This window comes from Salvelinus sp. IW2-2015, linkage group LG20, assembly GCF_002910315.2.
Source record: "Salvelinus sp. IW2-2015 linkage group LG20, ASM291031v2, whole genome shotgun sequence".
Classification (NCBI taxonomy): Eukaryota; Metazoa; Chordata; class Actinopteri; order Salmoniformes; family Salmonidae; genus Salvelinus; species Salvelinus sp. IW2-2015.
The window spans coordinates 18734860-18755862 of record NC_036860.1 but is presented as its reverse complement, the minus strand read 5'-3'; the positions used below and the strand labels follow the sequence as shown (position 1 = coordinate 18755862).

Genomic DNA, 21003 nt, shown 5'->3' with positions numbered 1-21003 from the left:
GGTTTTGGAACACTTCAAATGTGATGATATTTCACATGAAGTTTCACGAGAATTTTCACGTGATCACATCACCTTTCACATGTGGATTAAAATGTTCACATGTAAATATTTTTCACATGAGATTTCACAGGTGAAATCTGCAAACAAAAATGACTCGTTACACGGAACCCAAACCGGCTGCGCGCCTGCGCCATCGTGCGCTATCGTGCATAAATGTATTTTGTCCTCCTACACCAAACGCGATCATGACATGCAGGTTAATATATCAAAACAAACTCTGAACCAATGACATTAATTTGGGGACAGGTCGAAAAGCGTTAAACATGTATGGCAATTTAGCTAGTTAGCTTGCTGTTGCTAGCTAATTTGTCCTGGGATATAAACATTGAGTTGTTATTTTACCTGAAATGCACAAGGTCCTCTACTCCGACAATTAATCCACACGTAAAACGGTCAACCGAATCATTTTTAGTCATCTCTCCTTCCAGGCTTTTTCATCTTGGAACTTATATGGTGATTGGGATCTACACTTTCATAGTATTACCACAACAACCGGCAAAAAAATATCACCCACATGGGTATAACCAATGAGGAGATGGCATGTGGGTATCTGCTTCTATAAACCAATGAAGAGATGGGAGAGGCAGGATTTGCAGCACGATCTGTGTCAGAAATAGGAATGACTTCTATTTTAGCTCTTGGCAACGCAGACGCTCGTTGGCGCTCGCGAGCAGTGTGGGTGCAATAATTGAATAACATATATTCCTAAATTTATTTTGCAACGCTCGCTTTGTAATCAGGGTATTAGGATGTCACGAAATAGCCACAGTGTTTTTAGCTTACATATTTGACACACTGGCATGCATGACATTGTGTATGTTTACCAACATGTTCCCACTGGGGATTTGAACTCACACCCTTTCAGTTCACGGCATTCCGATCTTTGGTGGCTACACCACCAATGCTGTGTCAATGACTGAATTCACTTGTATTCCTTCATTTTGGACTTCAGATTAAATTTCAGCTTTGTTCAAAATACACACAAGAAAAACTATTATGTTAATCATAGTGATTCAGGAGTAACATTAAACCAGAATAATATGCCCCACCAACATTAGACAACTATGAAGAAAACCCTCAAATTGATTAAATAAGTAAATCAAATCACTACAGATGGCACTCTTTTGCTAAGTGCAGAAATGTGTTATAGACAGTGGCGATTTTAGCATGTAAATCTTTGGATGCAGGCCAGCAAAGCAACAACACAACACTAAACAATACATTTATTGCACTATAACGGTGACAAATGGTGCCCACAAACTGTTAGGGCCTACATAAAGCTGTCCCAACAGCAGAGTCCCAACAGCAGTACCAACACCTTACCAATGCTACAGTTCATTCAGCCTCATTTACTGCCTTTAAAAAAACATAGCTGATATGGCTGACTTGCTTAATTAAACAAATGTGGTTTCTAATGACAATTGAGATGTACAAACTATGGCATAAGGGGACGACAAGCGGATAAGAGGCAATCCGTAATTTCGATTAGGACATTAATGAGCGCGAGACGACGGACGTAGTCAATATAACTATTTGTTCAGCACTTTTGAAATGTACAGCGACAGAATTCAGAACATGGGCCGTTCTTACATATAAACAGACATTGAAAGCTCTTACAATATTCGGTGATTACATTTCTCTAAAACAGATTATAAGCAAACAAGCACACATCGGCCACGAACGATGTGTTTACAATACCGTGTTGGTGAAAATAGACCAAATTATTAGGGTGTGGCACATGAGCTACTAACCGCTTACTACACAACATACACTTAGTATTACTTTAGCTACAGTATACATATCTCTCTGGCATCCTATATAATTTATGAAGCAGCATAAGACATTTTTGGACTCACGTTGTGATGTGCTTGAACAGGAAAGTGGCGTGGTGGTCCTTCGGGGGCAAATTTTGTCATCAAAGAGATGACGGATTTACAATTCCGAGTTGAATGACCATTCAAAACGTATTTTCCCAGTTGTAGCTAATTCTTCCCGAGTTCCCAGTTGTCTTGAACTCACAGTTAGCCACTGATTCCTTCCCAAACCACTCATTGTTGAATTTGCGATTTCCAACTTGTTGTGTAATGTTTATGTCCATTTGCCGATGAGCACCGAGACATTTTATCTCTAATTTCTCTTCATATGACAAGGATTGAAAATTATTTGATTGTCGACTTGATTCATGGTGACGACTGCTAGCTTGCTAGCTAAGATTTTGAAAGTATGATGTTGACATGATCAGTCCAATCAAAGCTATCACGTGATTTGATGTCATATCTGTGGCCAATGACATTGAGCCTTCTTGGATGGGCACTTCTAACTCTATGGCATTTTTTGAGCTCTAACCTTAGAATTTGGGATGACGTACTGTTTCATGAGTGACAGAAAACTGAGCCAATCAGGTGCAACGCTCTGTATTTTTCTGCTGGCTAGCCCTACCACCACAGAAAGCACTGAGCTAGGCTGAAACACCTGCATTTTGGAGCTGCCTTACTTAAGAAAGCAAAAAAAGAGACCATGTTTGTATGCGGCTTTATTAACTCAATTACATGTTTTTTTGGTACTGTAACGAACGTCGTCGGGAGAAGGAGAAGAGGACCAAGGTGCAGCGTGGTAAGTATTCATAATACGTTATTTTAATAAATATGAACACTCTAACAAAACAACAACACGACAAACGAACAGTTCTGTAAAGTGACGAAAAACACTAAACAGAAAATAATCACCCACAACGCAAAGTGGGAAAACAGGCTACCTAAATATGGTTCTTAATCAGAGACAACGATAGACAGGTGGGCGGGCATTTCACCGCGGTGGCGGCTCTGGTGCGGGACGTGGACCCCGCTCCACCTTAGTCTTGGCCCACTTAGGTCTTGGCCCACTTAGGTACCGCCGACCCCGGACCGGGGACCCTCGCAGCGGGCCCCGGACAGGATGGCGACACTGGCTGCTCCTGACAGGAGGGAGACTCTGGCTGCTCCGGAGAGGAGGGAGACTCTGGCTGCTCCGGACAGGAGGGAGATTCTGGCTGCTCCTGACTGAAGCCCGTCGCTGGAGGCTCCGGACTAGAGGGCGTCGCTGGAGGCTCCGGACTAGAGGGCGTCGCTGGAGGCTCCGGACTAGAGGGCGACGCTGGAGGCTCCAGACTAGAGGGCGTCGCTGGAGGCTCCGGACTTGAGGGCGACGCTGGAGGCTCCGGACTAGAGGGCGACTAGCGTCCTTCGTTGGAGGCCTCGTGCCATAACTCCTCACTGGAGGTTTCGTGCCATGGATCCTCACTGGAGGCTTCGTGCCATGGATCCTCACAGGAGGCTTCGTGCCATGGATCATCACTGGAGGCTTCGTGCCATGGATCATCACTGGAGGCTTCGTGCCATGGATCCTCACTGGAGAAATGCCTTATGGAACATGTGAACTTTCATGTGCCTTAATAAAAAACGTGTATACCATCTGTAAATRCGAATAAAATTGTTAAATTACAAGCCTAGTTGGATTAGCCACAGAAAAAGTCAGCAACCTTACCGCTAGCCATGATTGGCTGAGATAATGAGTGGGCTGGACATGAGTTCGGATTGGTCTGTCATATAGCACGCTTCTGTTTATTTGAGCTGGTCAGTATGTGTAGGTAATCCTGTCTGACGCAGCTTTAAAAAAAATTGTTTGCGTAGTAGAAGTGCATAGTAGAACTGTTGCTCTCCACTTTCTGGAGGACAGAGTGTTGAAATCAGTGGAATTAGAGTATGATAGCTAAGGATATGGAGAAAACACCTGTCTCCGGATTACATCTTAAAACTAAGGGCAACCATGGCATCCGTGACAGTGAGAAGTGCCCATCCATGATGTATACGGGTAAGATAGTCTGACTAGCTACGTTTTCAGATATTACATGTTTCTAATTTTGACAGAAAGTTTTTTTCATTTCAAGTTAAAGTGTACTGTTAGCTAGCTAACGTTAGCTGGCTGGCTCGCTAGCTAACATTACGTGTATGATCTTATTATTCGTATCTCAGAGCCATTTGCTTTGCTAGATATAGTCTAATGTTAGCTAGCTAACCTTGAACCTGGTTGGTTAGCTACCTGCAGATTCATGCAGGGTAGTAATGTCATGAGTTGGGTAGCTGGTAATTTCGCTCTGGCTATCTTCTCCGATTTACGAGCACTTTCGTCTGAGTGTACCAGAGTGCAGAATAACTGACGAATTTACAAATTATCAACACCCGTTGAAAATGGCTGGTGTCAGTAAATATTGGCAAAATTGTTTCCAGCAGCACAGTCGCAGTCACCAACGCTCTGGATAACATAAAAACAGCCTAACCAGCTCTGCTGGGGCGAGTATAATGGTCAGTGAGCTGTTGTCTTATTTGTGTCTGGAAGTAGCCGGCCAACATTAGCCAGTTAGCTTGGGTGTTTGACTGCTGTTGAAAGGACAGAACGCTCGGATCAACCCTTAAAGAGATGGGTGGGGCTAAAGCATAAGAGGGTGTGAACAATGCTGAATGGGTGTAGGCAAAGAAGAGCTCTCCAGTAGGTACCAAAATGTTCAAAGGCCATTTTTAACGTGAGGTTACAGGTTTTATCAACTTTCAAAGCAGAATTACTTTCCCATTGTTCCTCAAATGCAGCGTATGATATACAATTTTGTAACTCTGTGTCTCTTCTTTTATCCAATGTAAAAAAACACAATTTCAAATTTTGCTACATAAGACCAAATCAAGGCATCAAGGCGGTCAGTCACAAATAGATTCAGTGATGATTTCTCCTGCTGTCCTGCCACCTGTTCTGTTCTATCAGTCACACGCACGCACGCATGCACGCACACACACACACACACAACCAAAAAGATCTACTCTTCCAGAAAAACTCATCCAATAGATAACCACCCACCCAGGAAGCAGGTTTTCAGATTTTCTTGCTCTATCTCCTGGTATTTGGAGTGTCTATGTCTGTGTCAAGGTCATGCCCCCTGTTACTTCAGCCTGTAATAATCTCAGATCGAGGTGCAGATCCAGTCATTGTGTGTGTCTTTATGCTGCACACACACATGCATGCACACACACGTCAGTGGAGGCTGGTGGGAGGAGCTATAGGAGGACGGGCTCATTGTAATGGCTGGAATGGAATACATGGAATGGAGCAAACATGTGGTTTCCATATGTTTGATGTGTTTGATACCGTTCCATTTATTCTATTCCAACCATTCCAATGTACCCGTCCTCCTATAGCTTCTCCTACCAGCCTCCACTGACACACACACACCCGAGCATGCTTAAAACAAATTGTTCCACAAAATCACCAAGATGTATTCTGACCCACGAAAGGAAAAAACATGCTGGACCATGTATATACAAACATCCGTTACGCGTACAAAGCCATCCCCCGCCCACACTTCGGCCAATCAGATCACGTCTCTCTGTTCCTACTCCCCGCCAACAAGCAGCAACTCAAGAGGGAGCCACCAACATAGAGAATCAATGCTTCAGAACTGTTTTGAGAATACTGATTGGAATATGTTAAGAAATGTATCCACCCAGGAATCATTCACCAACATTGAGGAATGTACATCGTCAGTCACAGGCATCATTAGGAAATGTGTTGATGATGTTGTACCCACAATGACAATCCGGACATACCTCAACCAAAAACCCTGGATGCACAGAGATATCCGTACCATGCTGAGTGCCCGTACTGCAGCATTCAATGCCAGCATAATGAACCCCGATGACTCGGTGGCGTGCGACGCATACAAGGCAAGCAGGTATGAGCTCTGCAAATGCATTAGGGTTGCAAAAAGACCCAGATTTAGACAACTCAGATTTAGGACGGATGTGACAAGGACCACAGACTATCACAGACTACAAAGGCAAATCCAGCTGTGTGGTGCCCACCGAAGCCTCCCTCCCAGATGAGCTTAACACATTCTATGCTTGCTTCGAGGCAGACAATACCGAACCATCCAGGAAGACTCTCGCTGCTCTGGACGACCAGGTGCTTTCGCTCTCCGAGGCTGACTTGAGGAAAACCCTCAAAAGAGTGGAAACTCCTAATGGCGCCGGCCCAGAGTGTGTGCTGACCAGCTGGCGGGCGTCTTCTCGGATATCTTCAACCTGTCCCTGTCCCAGGCTGTAGTCCACACTTGCTTCAATGAGACCATCATCGTCACAGTGCCCAAGTAAAAAACAAGGTGACATGCCCAAATGACATTCCCGTCACATTCACCAGGTCATCACGAAGTGCTTTGAGAGGCTGGTCATGGCCCACATCAAGGCCAGCATGCCAGGCACACTGGACCCACTCCAATTTGCCTACCGCTCCAACAGATCCACGAAAGATGCCATTTCCATCGCTATTCACATGGCCATAACACATCTGGACAAGAGGAACACCTACTCTACATGACCAAAGGATGCTCGTCAAACATCTCATTCCAAAACATAACAGCCTCCACTCTTCTGGGAAGGCTTTCCACTAGATGTCGGAATATTGCAGCGGGGACTTGCTTCCATTCAGCCACAAAAGCATTAGTGAGGTTTTGCACTGATGTTGGGCGATTTGTCCTCGCTCGCTGTCGGCGTTCCAATTCATCCCAAAGGTGTTCGATGGGGTTGAGGTCAGGGCTCTGTGCAGGCCAGTCAAGTTCTTCCACACCAATCTTGACAAACCATTTCTGTATGGACCTCGCTTTGTGCACAGGAGCATTGTCATACTGAAACAGGAAAGGACCTTCCCCAAACTGTTGGAAGCACAGAGTCATCTAGAATGTCATTGTATGCTGTAGTGTCACGGATCTCTCCAGAACTGTCATTACGCACACCTGGTCCCCATTTCCTTGATTCGTAATTGTATAAGTGTGCCCTTTGATCACCGTGTTCTTGTTGATTATTGTTACAATGTCCGTTGGTCGTGTGAGTACCTGTGCCGTGTTGTTTTTGCTTTCGTGCCACTTGTATTGCGCAGATGATTACGGGTCTCATCCCATGTGGTATCATTGTGCACTTGTGTTATTTATTCGAGGTACTCCTTGCTCTTTTGTTTGGGTTTCAACCCTGTGTTTTGTATGCGTGTTTGTTTGGTCTTCGTCCCCGTGCCTGTAATTTGGGTATAATAATTCCTGCGCCTGTCTCCCGATCCTTCATACCAACGTGACATGTTGCATTAACATTTCCCTTCAGTGAAACAAAGGGGCCTAGCCCGAACCATGAAAAACTGCCCCAGACCATTATTCCTCCTCCACCAAACCTTTCAGTTGGCACAATGCATTCGGGCAGGTAGCGTTCTCCGGGCATCCGCCAAACCCAGATTCGTACGTCAGACTGCTATATGGTGAAGCGTGATTCATCACTCCAGAGAATGCGCTTCCAGTACTCCAGAGTCCAATGGCAGTGAGCTTTACACCACTCTAGCCGATGCTTGGCATTGTGCATGGTGATCTTAGGCTTGTTTGCGGCTGCTCTGCCATGGAAACCCATTTCATGAAGCTCCAGACGAACAGTTCTTGTGCTGACGTTGCTTCCAGAGGCAGTTTGGAACTCGGTAGTGAGTGTTGCAACCGAAGACAGACGATTTTTACACGCTACGCACTGCAGCACTCAGCAGTCCCGTTCTGTGAGCTTGTGTGGCCTACCACTTCGCGGCTGAGCCATTGTTGCTCCTAGACGCTAATTTATATCACACTGATAGTAAGAGCATGTGGATATAAGCATCTGGTCCTCTGTACCTCAGTTGGTAGAGTATGGCGTTGGTGCTTGTAATACCAGGATAGTGGGTTCGATTCCTGGGACCCCCGGTAACAAAAATTTATGCACGCATGACTGTACGTCGCTTTTGATAAAAGTGTCTGCTAAATGGCTTTTATTTATTACATGTATATTACATGTAGGCAGAGTACGTGTGACCGGTATACTTCAGTCTTGCAAGCAACCTTCTTCACCCTTGAAACAATGGAGAAAAATATCTCCCTATCAGTAATAGATCTCAGATAAACTGCCAGAGGAACAGGACTCACACACAGATAGCTGTTGTGTTCTGCCACCTTATCAGCCCCCTGACAAGCCTCTTTCTGCTGTGACTGTTTCATTAAACAAATTAAACAATTTAGTTGTTAACTTGAGAGAAAGGAAATAGATTTTCCATGGCCTCTCGTGGGAACAACAGGAAATGACCAAGGGCCACCAGACATAACTAACTGGATTTACATGATGTGTTCATGTACCATTATTTTAGACCCAACACCTGGGATCTGTTGGGGCATTTCTGCAGGATTGGATCATCTGTTGTTTTCACACAATTTTATCTTTGACATGTTCATTTTAATGTAGTTCCAGTCTGTTGTCGTCCGGACAGACTCCGGTACAGAGTTGCAGTCACCCAAGTCATAAACTGTTCCCTCTGCTACCGCACGGCAAGCGGAACCGGAGCGCCGAGTCTAGGACCAAAAGACTCCTTAACAGCTTCTACCCCCAAGCCATAAAACTGCTGAACAGTTAATCAAATGGCCACCCGGACTATTTACATTGACCCGCCTTTTTGTTTTTACACTGCTGCTACTCGTTGTTTATTATCTATGCATAGTCACTTTACACTTTACACTTTACCTCCACTAACCTGTACCCCCGCACATTGACTCGGTACCGGTACCCCCTGTATATAGCCTCATTATTGTTATGTAATTTTATTTTGTTACTTAAAAAAAWAATAATAATAATGTTTACTTTAGTTTATTTAGTAAATATTTTCTTAACTCTATTTCTTGAACTGTGTTGTTGGCTAAGGGCTTGTAAGTAAGCATTTCACGGTAAGTTCTACATCTGTTGTATTCGGTTTGATATGATTTGCAGGGAGGAGACATGATAGTGTCAGCGTTGGAGTGTGTGTGGCCCCCCATGGTGCTTCAATGAGATGAGGTGATCTGTTCGTGTTTGTGTGAGCGTGCGTGTGTGTGTGTGTGTGTCACCTGGGGCGACCCAGCGGCTCAGACATTTGGGCCATGGTGCACGTGAATAGCATGGGTAATGGCATTCAGCATCCATCATCTAGCCCTGTCTCCTCTACATTGCAGGCTGATGTCAGAGACAGACCCAGGCCTGGTCTGCCACAGGCTACTGGCAACAGCAGACGCAGTAGACTGATTGTAAAACAAGGAAGGATGCTGTTATTTAGTGAAGACAGGACAACATAGGAAGATTGTCTTGTTGTGTTGTCTACCTAATATAAAAACAGTTATGGTCACTCAACACAGTGACCAGCTGCTGGTATTGCCAGCAGCATACCACCCTGCATACCACTGCTGGCTTGCTTCTGAAGCTAAGCAGGGTTGGTCCTGGTCAGTCCCTGGATGGGAGACCAGGTGCTGCTGGAAGTGGTGTTGGAGGGCCAGTAGGAGGCACTCTTTCATCTGGTCTAAACAAAGATCCCAATGCCCCAGGGCAGTGTTTGGGGACACTGCTCTGTGTAGGGTGCCGTCTTTCGGATGGGACGTTAAACGGGTGTCCTGACTCTCTGAGGTCATTAAAGATCCCATGGCACTTATCGTAAGAGTAGGGGTGTTAACCCCAGTGTCCTGGCTAAATTCCCAATCTGGCCCTCAACCATCACGGTCACCTAATAATCCCCAGTTTACAATTGGCTCATTCATCCCCCCTCCTCTCCCCTGTTACTATTCCCCAGGTCGTTGCTGCAAATGAGAACGTGTTCTCAGTCAACTTACCTGGTAAAATAATGGTAAAATAAAAATAAAAATAAACAGTCACAATTTATTTACCGGTGTAGGATCTTAATTTGACCAGTTTCTCACAGCTGGATTCATGCAGCAACAGGAAATGTGAATTATTGTGGGAATTATAATTAATGGACATTTTTGTTGGGGTTGATACATTTTTAGTTAGGGCAAATCTTGTCTGAAATTTAAAGTGGAAATTGCTAACTTTAGAAGCCTTTTTAAATCTTGAATACACTACAAGTTTGCATTTCCTGCTGTACAGGACATTTCCTGCAACATCTGTATTCTCATATCTGTCTTCAACGCCAGCGTGCTTGTCCTGTTCCAATCCCGCTCACCATACGGCAATTACAGGACCGTTTTACCAAACAAACAGACAAGAGTTCATGTCCTCCTTGGAATCTTCTTCAGTGTGTGTGTGTGTGTGTGTGTGTGTGTGTGTGTGTGTGTGTGTGTGTGTGTGTGTGTGTGTGTGTGTGTGTGTGTGTGTGTGTGTGTGTGTGTGGATGAGAGAGGACTGTCACAGAATATCAAGTGGTGATTCAGTGATGATTTCTCCTGCTGTCCTGCCACCTGTTCTGTTCTATCAGTCACACACACACACACACACACACAGACACACACACACACACACAGTTAACAGAGTCATGTCACTGTGAATTCACAACACAGCTTGTTTACCAACGCACAGCTCCCCAAAATCAAACATCATCACTATAATGCTACTTTACCCAGCAGAATCAGAGACAGAATCAAGACTCACTGTTGTCTCTCAACAACGAACGAAACACATCACTATATTCAGTAATGCTGTTTTACCCAGTCAGTGACACACCAAAAAAATCCATTGGAGGTTATACATACAACTTTCTTTACACTTGAAGAGCTTCTTTCCAAAACGCTAACATTTTTATTTTCACAGCAAGGGGCTGTTCAATGACTGTATTTTGTTTTTAATCTCTCAAAAAAATTATGTTTTTTTTGTGAAAAGCTATATCGTCACACTCTCAGATCATTTTTTAATTTTATCTTAATGGGCAAGTCAGTTAAGAACAAATTCTTATTTTCAATGACGGCCTAGGAACAGTGGGTTAACGGCCTTGTTCAGGGGCAGAAAGACAGATTTTTTACCTTGTCAGCTCAAAGATTCGATCTTGCAACCTTTCGGTTACTAGTCCAACGCTCTAACCACTAGGCTACCTGCCACCCCAAATAAGGAGTACTCCTAGATTTTACACAGTCAAATGTAAAATAACTACACATTTTACATACAGTATGTGACATCAATATTTAATCAAATGTTTAAAAAAATTATCAATACAGTAATATGAGATCTGTATGTAAAACATTTAAATTTGACATTTAAGACATTTAGCAGATGCTCTTAACCAAAGCAACTTACACTATTCATCTTAAGATAGCTAGGTGAGACAACCACATACATTCAAATATAAAGTATTCCATTCCAGCTAAACAATGGATATATAGCATTTTTCAACCCAAAAAAAACACACATTTTAATAAACATCTCAAATCTATGAATACAACATCTGAGAACACTAATATTTTACTCACTCGTGAAGGTACCCGTAAGAAATTATTTCTGGTGAAAAAAACACAAATGTGAAAAATATGTGGATTTAGCGTAAACCCTTCACTTGCTGCAGTCTCTCGTGACAGACTTTTTTCCATTCAATGGTACTGTAGCTGACCAGCAAGCACGCGAGATTTGGGTCTGGGTGCCAAGATTACTCACTGTTGCTATGCTTATTGTCATTGAAGGCTAAAACAACAGAGCTTTGGACAGGGATTGGGCACTCAGAGATGATGGTCTACACTGACTCACAGGAAGTATTACGTCATTCTCATCCCCTAACTCTCCCATCCCAGGCTGATCACTAGAAATACACTTCTATTTTGTACGTTTGAAAAGGCCCTGAGAACGTCGATATATGCCTTCCGCTGTGCTCACCAAAAAAAGAACAACTATTGCCCAGCACTGGCACGAACTCATGATGCTCAGAGGCAAAGTGCACTGCTCAGACTGAAATGTGCTGTTCTGTCCACTGCGTCACAGCAGTTCACAATGCTCTAGCAAGCCTTTCCCAAACCGTAGCCCCCCTAACTTGACCAATCGTAATTAATACCTAAACTTAACCCTTTGAGTTGTTTCTGTTTTAGCCCTGTAACCTCGCGGAATTAACATTGTAACCATGCTTAATTAATGCGTCAAAGATAGACAATCCATAATGCACAGGATTTCGAAGTGAAACTATGAGATCTTGTTACCCATCCTCCCCTAACTCTCCTATCTGTGACAGTGATGAAGTGCCCTGGCTGGGCTTTTCTGACTCCTCAGTGAAAAATGAAGCCATTAGTTTTGCAGGACCGACCGGTGCTGGGGTAGGGAGGGAAGATGTATGTGTGTGTCGTGTGTGTGTTGGTATGTGTGTGCTCTTAGGCATCACACGCCTGCATCACTAACCTATCCGTCTCAATCACAACCCCAGCCTGAGCCTAGCCAGAACAGGATAGCATTCAGATGTGGAAATGTATATATCCACTTGTATTGTGAATGGAACTTTGGCAAGTCACATTGATACTTAAAGACATGTTCTGGAACTTTGGCAAGTCACATTGATACTGAAAGACATGTTCTGGAACTTTGGCGACTACAAAATATTTTTTTAAGTCTCCCGCTTTGGGCTGGATTTGTCATGCATGCATAATCTATGAGCAGAATTAGTCTTACCTCAATTTACCACAAAATCCCTAGTTTGAAAGCAACTGTTTTTTTGGAAGCTGTGCTGCACCATTTTCTCTACATTTCCACTTACGTGGGCCAGCCCCAGAGCAATTCGAGTTCTAGCCAATTAACTTCAACCCCTCGCCATTTGAGAGGCAGCTAGCAAGATAGCTCTGCTAGAGCAAGAGCAATAATGTGGTGCACTTATCTGCACATTTGTGACGTAGTACGCAATTTTTCAGGGTCCACTTATGGCTTAAGTGGCGCTAATTTCACTGGCTAAAAAGTATACAAATGTACAGGATAATCACTTTAATACAGTATTTGAATCTAGCTTTTTGACTACAGCATAGCGATCCATTTTTGTTTATATTCAGTCTTTGTTGTGTGTTCAACAAATGTCCAAACGTCCACATTGTCCTGGTGTTATAGTGTGTGTGAGTGATTTTCAATGTCCTCTCACTCACTGCAGGCGAAGCCAGGGCCTGTATCCACAAAGCGTCTCAGAGCAGGTGTGCTGATCTAGGATATGTCCATGCAATCTTATTCATTATGATCTAAAAGTCAAACTTGATCCTAGAGACTCTTTGTGGTTTCGGGCCCAGGTCTCTACACAGTATGTCCTGAAGGGAGTCAAATTTCCCCAGCTTTCTCCTCTCCTCTCCTCTCCTCTCCTCTCCTCTCCTCTCCTCTCCTCTCCTCTCCTCTTCCTTCCTTCCTCTCCTCTCCTCTCCTCTCCCTCTTCCTCTCCTCTCCTCTCCTCTCTCTCTCTCCTCTCTCTCGTCTCCTCTCTCACTCATCTATCTAGGCTATACTTGTTTATGTGACCTTGATCTACAGTGTGTGTACAATCGGTGTCACGAGACTTGTTTGTCCTACAGTATAGATCTGTCAGCTACTCTAGTGTTGACGCATGCATGGACCAGAGGCTGCTGCTGCCGGCTGCTGTCGGTGGCCGGTTCTGTTGTAGTGATGCATGTCGACATGTGCCTACGATCCAAATAAACCCTGACTGTGTGTGAGAGAGTGTGTGGTGTTGCTCAGTTAAGGAAAAATACTTCATCCTGTCCAGAGATGTAACCATTCAAACTACCGACAGCAGCAGCTCACTCTTTCTGTATGAGGAATACAGTACAGTATATTATTTGCCATGGGTTGGCTTAACAGTATGTGTTGATGAGGCTCAATAACCAAAAGTCTGAAACAGATAATGAGGGCTTGTTAGGAACGTCCAGGATCACCGCATTGTTTGCCATCTGGGTAGACAGAACGTTTAGAAAACTACCTCAGGAGCCCGTCATCCCACTCTTCTGTTACGCTATAAACAGGCCGCGACCTCCGACTCCCCCTAAATCATCCCCCACACCTAACATTAGCTATTGTAACAGAGTTGGAAATGCATCCTTATACAGTTGGAAAGCAAATAAATGCATTGTGTGAAATATAAACTTACAGTTTATTGCAGTAAAACAATTGAACTGGTCTCTCTCTCTCTCTCTCTCTTCTCTCTCTCTCCCTCCTCATCTCTCTCTCTCTCTCTCTCTCTCTCTCTCTCTCTCTCTCTCTTCTCTCCTCTCTCTCTCTTCTCTCTCTTCTCTTCTCTCTCTCTATCTCTCTTCTCTCTCTCTCTCTCCTCTCATCTCTTCTCTCTCTCTCTCTCCTCTCGTTCTCACTCTCATCTGTCTCTAAGAGCTTGTAGGCCATGTCACGCATGGGCGCAGAGGGTGCTTCACCCCAGGACAGTGTCCAACCGGTGTGCCCCCTGCTGCTGATAACCTGGCAGGAAGATGCGGGTCAGCGGGTCAGCTAGTGCCCACCCACGGCCGTGCAGCCCAAGCCAGCCAAGAAGAGGAGGGCCTGAGGTGGAAGAGAGGAGCCCCAGACCAGAGCCTGTTCCTGGTGAGACAGGCCCATAGGGAGATCTAGACCACGAAAGGAAGAGGAGGTGGAGCGAAGTGCATGGAGCTGCAGGAGATATGGAGGAACCAAGGGTGAGTTAAGTTTGGAGGGTACAATGCACACTGGGTTTACATTTAGTAGGATACACCCTTGTTTGGATGTCTCTCATGTGACACACGCTAGGCTAGTTTGGTGATAACAGCATAGGTTATGCCTTGGTTAATGAAGATTTTTACATTGACAGGAATACACATTTGATCTTAAAAAGCAATTTTACCATGCTCACTACAGTTACACGAGAATTTTAGACTCCTGATAACAATTATACATAAAGATTCTCTAGCATGGAGAGAGAGAAACCAAAAATACCAAACAGAGCCTTCAGTTCTCACCCTTTAATAATATCTATCATGCAGCATTTGATGCACATTAACCATTCTAATCGAAAATCTCTGCACTTAAAGAAAATGACAAGACAGCACTTTCTTGCCTCCAGTCAGTAATGCTGCCAGTCAGCCTGAGCCAGAAGACTCTGAGAGTCATTGGAAGACAACAGCCACTCTCATTAGCATGCTATCACTCCTCCAGAGCTAAATAAGAGAGAGCCTTAGCGATAACACTAACAGCTAAGAGGCTGGCTCTACGCAATCTACACTACTTACCATGGTGGATTTGTGTGGTGACTGGCATCTGTTCTTAATCCTCCTAAGGCTTCTGGCTGGCTGTGGCTCCATCCATTCAGTCTGGCTGTGTGTGTGTCAGTGTGTGTGTGTGTGTGTGTGTGTGTGTGTGTGTGTGTGTGTGTGTGTGTGTTTGTGTGTGTGTGTGTGTGCTGTGTGGTGTGTGTGTGTGCTGTGTGTGTGTGTGTGTGTGTGTGGTGTGTGCGCGTGTGTGCAATGTGGGTAACCAGGCCCTTCAAGGCAGATACTTCAGGCTAGCAGACCAGCCTCATGGAGGGTACACTAAATAGGTGTTCCAGGGACAGGCATACTTCTCCAGTCTAGCTGTGACAGTCCTTAAATAAGGTGTAGTGTGACCTTGTGTCTGGCTGTGAGGTGTGAACAGAGTTATCCTCTGAGACGACTGCACTGTACACAGCCCTGGTGGAACTCACAGAGGTTTCACACTTCACATTGTTGTGTGAACCAGAAAACGATTGAGCCTCGTCATTTCTGATAGAGGTTTACTGTGACGTAAGTTATAGCATCATAATGTTTATGATGGTAGACACTTAAACGCAGAGATATGGCTATTATTTATGAATAGAGATTTTGGATGACACAGCAGCTGGATGGCACAGCAAAGCACACTGTTGACACAGCAATGTTACTGGATGGATAGCAGTATGCAAAAATGCAGACCTTGGAAAAAAGTTACCTCAGTACAAAGTGTATGCTACTCCCAGTTAGCAGCAGTGGTGTATGTTTGAATTGCAGGATAGGATAAGCATGTTCGCTAGTACTGCCAAACAGCATTTCTAACATAAATTTGATCATCATGCCTACAGGAAACGCTGAGTGTACAAAACATTAGGAACACCTTCCAAGTACTTAGTTGCACCCCCACTTTTGCCCTCAGAACAGCCTCAATTCATCGGGGCATGGACTCTACAAGGTGTCAAAAACATTCCACAGGGATGCTGGCCCATTTTGACTCCAATGCTTCCCACAGTTGCTTCAAGTTGGCTGGATGTCCTTTGGGTGGTGGACCATTCTTGATACACATGGGAAACTGTTGAGCATGAAAAACCCAGCAGCTTTGCAGTTCTTGACACAAATCCCTGCGCCTGGCACCTACTACCATACCCTGTTCAAAGGCACTTCAATCTTTGCTCTTGCCCGTTCACCCTCTGGATGGCACACATACACAATCCATGTCTCAATTGTCTTAAGGCTTAGAAATCCTTCTTTAAAAACCTGTCTCCTCCCCTTCATTTACACTGATTGAAGTGGATTTAACAAGGGACATCAATAAGGGATCATAGCTTTCACCTGGATTCACCTGGTCAGTCTATGTCATGGAAAGAGCAGGTATTCTTAATGTTTTGTACACTCATTGTATATTCTCTGGCAGCTGTATTCCAGTGTGTAGAAGGGTCATTCAAACTGTCCTTTAGGTGAGTCACAGTGAATAGATTGGGTAACATGAGATGCATAACTGTCACGCTTAGGTGTATTGTATGAGAAGTGCAAGTCTAGCCCTAACCCTAAGCAGGATAAAGGGTTTTGAAGTGCATCCGCACTCCTCCAGAGCAATGAACTCATCCATGGCCCCTGCATGGGGGTCTAGGATAAGTAGGGTCGGTTGCGTCTTAGCAACATTATCATATGTGCCTCTGCCTGGAACCCTCTTTGCTCCCCTTTCAGCCCCCCCATCCCTACCCAACAGTAAGCAGCCAACCACCCTCCCTCCCAGCCCTCCTCTCAAGTGAGGAGCCATGCTGGAACCTGGCCTCAGCCTCATTAGGGCTGATAGTTAATGGCGGCTGGAAGGCCATGCCTGGCTGGGACAGATTGATGTGGCTGATAGGGAGCTGGCTGCCTGGATGTCAGCAGCAGAGGATAGGAGAGCGGCACCACTGCCATCTGTCAGACAGGGAAGGGCCCACTCTCTCTGGGCTCCAGGCGGTCCTCTCCAGGCTCTGGACTAATTGCCTCCGGTTTGGTAAATGGGCCATATGTCCAATGGAGAGCCCCAGTGACAGCTATTATAAAGTAGAACCCCATGACTACCAGTTTGTTTGTTAAGTACGATAGAGCCACATGTTTTTATCCCAGCCCTCCATATTCCTCCACATTCAAACAAGGCCACTTTAAATGAAAAAGAGTGGGAGGGATTGTGGAGGAGGGGATAAATGGATGTAGAGAGGGATGAAGTAGAGGGAGATAGAGAGGGAGAGGAGCGCAGGGCTCAGGCATTAGAAGCAATTAAAATGGTGTCAGGAGTCTGTTTTCATCTGCTAGTGGATTAAAGCCACCGGGTCACCCTCTAACCTCCTAAACACACACAGACACGCGCGTACGCGCACACACACACACACACACACACACAAACACACAGGCACCCTCCAAGGCCATGGTCAGGGATTAGAATAAAGTGACAGGTTGAATACCAACCCCCCTCTAACAGCGCCCCCATCAGTGCAACTTCCCTACCATCCCCCTCTCGCCCTCCCTCCCTCCTCCCTCCCCATCCAGGATGTATTAAATCAGTGGATTAATAGTCTGCCGTGTGTTATAGCCTCACAGCATCACCCTGGGAGCCAATTAGAACAGCCAGTCAATTAAAGGAGCCTGCTCATTAAGCTATCTGAAGCCTGCCAGCCTCCCCCATTTACTGGTACTAAAGGCTTCCACATGTTTCGGTTCGGCTGATGCCTAGCCGAACGAGTGTGCTCGCGTACCTTCGATCTTAGCTTGAAAAGACCTTCGCCTGAAAAACAAGAAAAAATCGGCAATAGTAGAGTTTGTCCATCTTGAGATGACATAGCCAGTATACACTTCCTCAAAATAGTCCGATTTAATCTATTTTATTTGGATGTTTTTGCCGAGGAGAACTTAGTTGCGCAATTTTACATCTAACTAGGATGTTTTGAGCAGTATTTCTCAAGGAAAAAAATGGGCATTAAAACACTTAATTGAAGAATCCCTACTGTTGACCACCGACGAAGGGGCGTAGACTTGCTTTAAGACATTTTTTTGTGTGCATGAACATGTCATCATAATATACAGTACCAGTCAAAAGTTTGGACACAAATCAAATCAAATCAAGTTTTATTAGTCGCATGCGCCGAATATCAAATCAAATCAAATGTATTTTATATAGCCCTTCTTACATCAGCTGATATCTCAAAGTGCTGTACAGAAACCCAGCCTAAAACCCCAAACAGCAAGCAATGCAGGTGTAGAAGCACGGTGGCTAGGAAAAATTCCCTAGAAAGGCCAAAACCTAGGAAGAAACCTATAGAGGAACCAGGCTATGAGGGGTGGCCAGTCCTCTTCTGGCTGTGCCGGGTGGAGATTATAACAGAACATGGCCAAGATGTTCAAATGTTCATAAATGACCAGCATGGTCAAATAATAATAATCACAGTAGTTGTCGAGGGTGCAGCAAGTCAGCACCTCAGGAGTAAATGTCAGTTGGCTTTTCATAGCCAATCATTAAGAGTATCTCTACCGCTCCTGCTGTCTCTAGAGAGTTGAAAACAGCAGGTCTGGGACAGGTAGCACGTCCGGTGAACAGGTCAGGGTTCCATAGCCGCAGGCAGAACAGTTGAAACTGGAGCAGCAGCATGGCCAGGTGGACTGCGGACAGCAAGGAGTCATCATGCCAGGTGGTCCTGAGGCATGGTCCTAGGGCTCAGGTCCTCCGAGAGATAGAAAGAAAGAGAGAATTAGAGAGAGCATACTTAAATTCACACAGGACACCGGATAAGACAGGAGAAGTACTCCAGGTTTGACAAACTGACCCTAGCCCACCGACACATAAACTACTGCAGCATAAATACTGGAGRCTGAGACAGGAGGGGTCAGGAGACACTGTGGCCCCATCCGATGATACCCCCGGACAGGGCCAAACAGGAAGGATATAACCCCACCCACTTTGCCAAAGCACAGCCCCCACACCACTAGAGGGATATCGTCAACCACCAACTTACCATCCTGAGACAATGCAGAGTATAGCGCACAAAGATCTCCGCCACGGCACAACCCAAGGGGGGGGCGCCAACCCAGACAGGAAGATCACGTCAGTGACTCAACCCACTTAAGTGACGCACCCCTCCTAGGGACGGCATGAAAGAGATTTGTACAACAGGTGTAGACCTTACAGTGAAATTCTTACTTACAAGCCCTTAACCAACAATGCAGTTAAACTTTGGTTGAGCTAACATAGGCTAATGCGATTAGCATGAGGTTGTAAGTAACAAGAACATTTCCCAGAACATAGACATATCTGATATTGGCAGAAAGCTTCAATTCTTGTTAATCGAACTGCACTGTCCAATTTACAGTAGCTATTACAGTGAAAAAATACTATGCTATTGTTTGAGAATAGTGCACAGTTTTGAACATGAAAAGTTATTAATTAACAAATTAGGCACATTTGGGCAGTCTTGATTTCACATTTGGGCAGTCTTCATTTTTAACATAAATGCAATGATTCATTGGATCAGTCTAAGACTTTGCACATACACTTCTACACTTCTTTGCACATACACAAAATCTAAATTGCACCTGGCTTGGAATAATACATTATGGCCTTTCTCTTGCATTTCAAAGATGATGGTACAGGTTGTTTGGGTATGACATTTTAGGCGAAAATTGAAAAAAAGGAGCCGATCCTTAAGAGTTACTCCCCACCCCCAAAAACAAATAACCAATCTAAAATTAAAATAATTGGCAAAAATATAAAATACTCACCCTACTAATTTATTTTCACTATTTTCTACATTGTAGAATAGTAGTGAAGACATCAAAAATATGAAATAACACAAATGGAATCATGTAGTAACCAAAAAATTGTTAAACAAATCTAAATATATTTTATATTTGAGATTCTTCAAAGTAGCCACCCTTTGCTTTGAACAGTTGATGTTGAAATGGGTCTGTTACTTGAACTCTGTGAAACATTTATTTGGGCTGCAATCTGAGGTGCAGTTAACTCTAATGAACTTTTCCTCTGCAGCAGAAGTAACTCTGGGTCTTCCTTTCCTGTGGAGGTCCTCATGAGAGCCAGGTTCATCATCGCGGTTGATGGTTTTTGCGACTTCACTTGAAGAAACTTTCAAAGTTCTTGAAATTTTACAGATTGACTGACCTTCATGCCTTAAGGCACATGAAAGTTACCATGTTCCCGAGGGCATTTCTGCCCAAAAAAATGCATTTTGATAAAAAAAATTAAAACTTTCAAATGGCTCTCCTGTGAAGTCGTGACTTGCGACATATGCATAGTTTCCTGAAACGGGTCACATATTCTCTCTGACCTCAGTTTACCCTCTCGGTCAGGTTGGTCTGAGGATGGTAGGCCGTGGTCAGTTTGGCAACAACACCTCAGTGGGTACATAGCTCTTTGTCAATTCATGAGATGAACCTCGTCAGAGAGAAGATGATCTGGAATTCCAAATCGGGTAAAGATCTCCCTTCGCAGAATGAGGTCAGCAGTTCATCTCAGGAATCTACAAAGAGCTATGTACCTACTGAGGTGTTGTTGCCAAACTGAAAACGGCAAACCATCCTCAGACCAACCTGACCGAGATGGTATAACTGCACCCTGAAAGGGATGATTGCTTCATTTGTGGGGGATCAGCACACAAGCCAGAATCATCTTCCAGAGTTCCACTTTGCGCTGAACTCTGCTGTCCAGGAGACTTCCGGGGTCACTCATACCGAACTAAACCTGGGAAGACCACTGAAAGGCCGATGGACAGATACTTGCAAAGTAACAACGTTTCACCTGACTGCTCTGCCTTTGTTGCAGTCCACCACCACCATACCTTGCTAGCCAGAGTGGAGGCCAGCATAATCAAAGCCAAGCAGTGATGGTGCAGAAACTATGGCAAACATAGATGAGCTGTGTGTTACCC

The 21003-nt window shown here is 44.6% G+C and overlaps 1 protein-coding gene across 1 annotated transcript in view; it reads left to right on the top strand.

The window, feature by feature from the left end:
* srrm3 (serine/arginine repetitive matrix 3) overlaps nt 1-21003 on the top strand; it is a 159293-nt gene that overhangs the window by 85343 nt on the left and 52947 nt on the right. Inside the window, exon 2 of the mRNA XM_070449254.1 lies at nt 14212-14512. Within this exon, the coding sequence (XP_070305355.1) occupies nt 14481-14512 (32 nt within the window). The 5' untranslated portion in view covers nt 14212-14480. The remainder of the gene's footprint in view (nt 1-14211; nt 14513-21003) is intronic.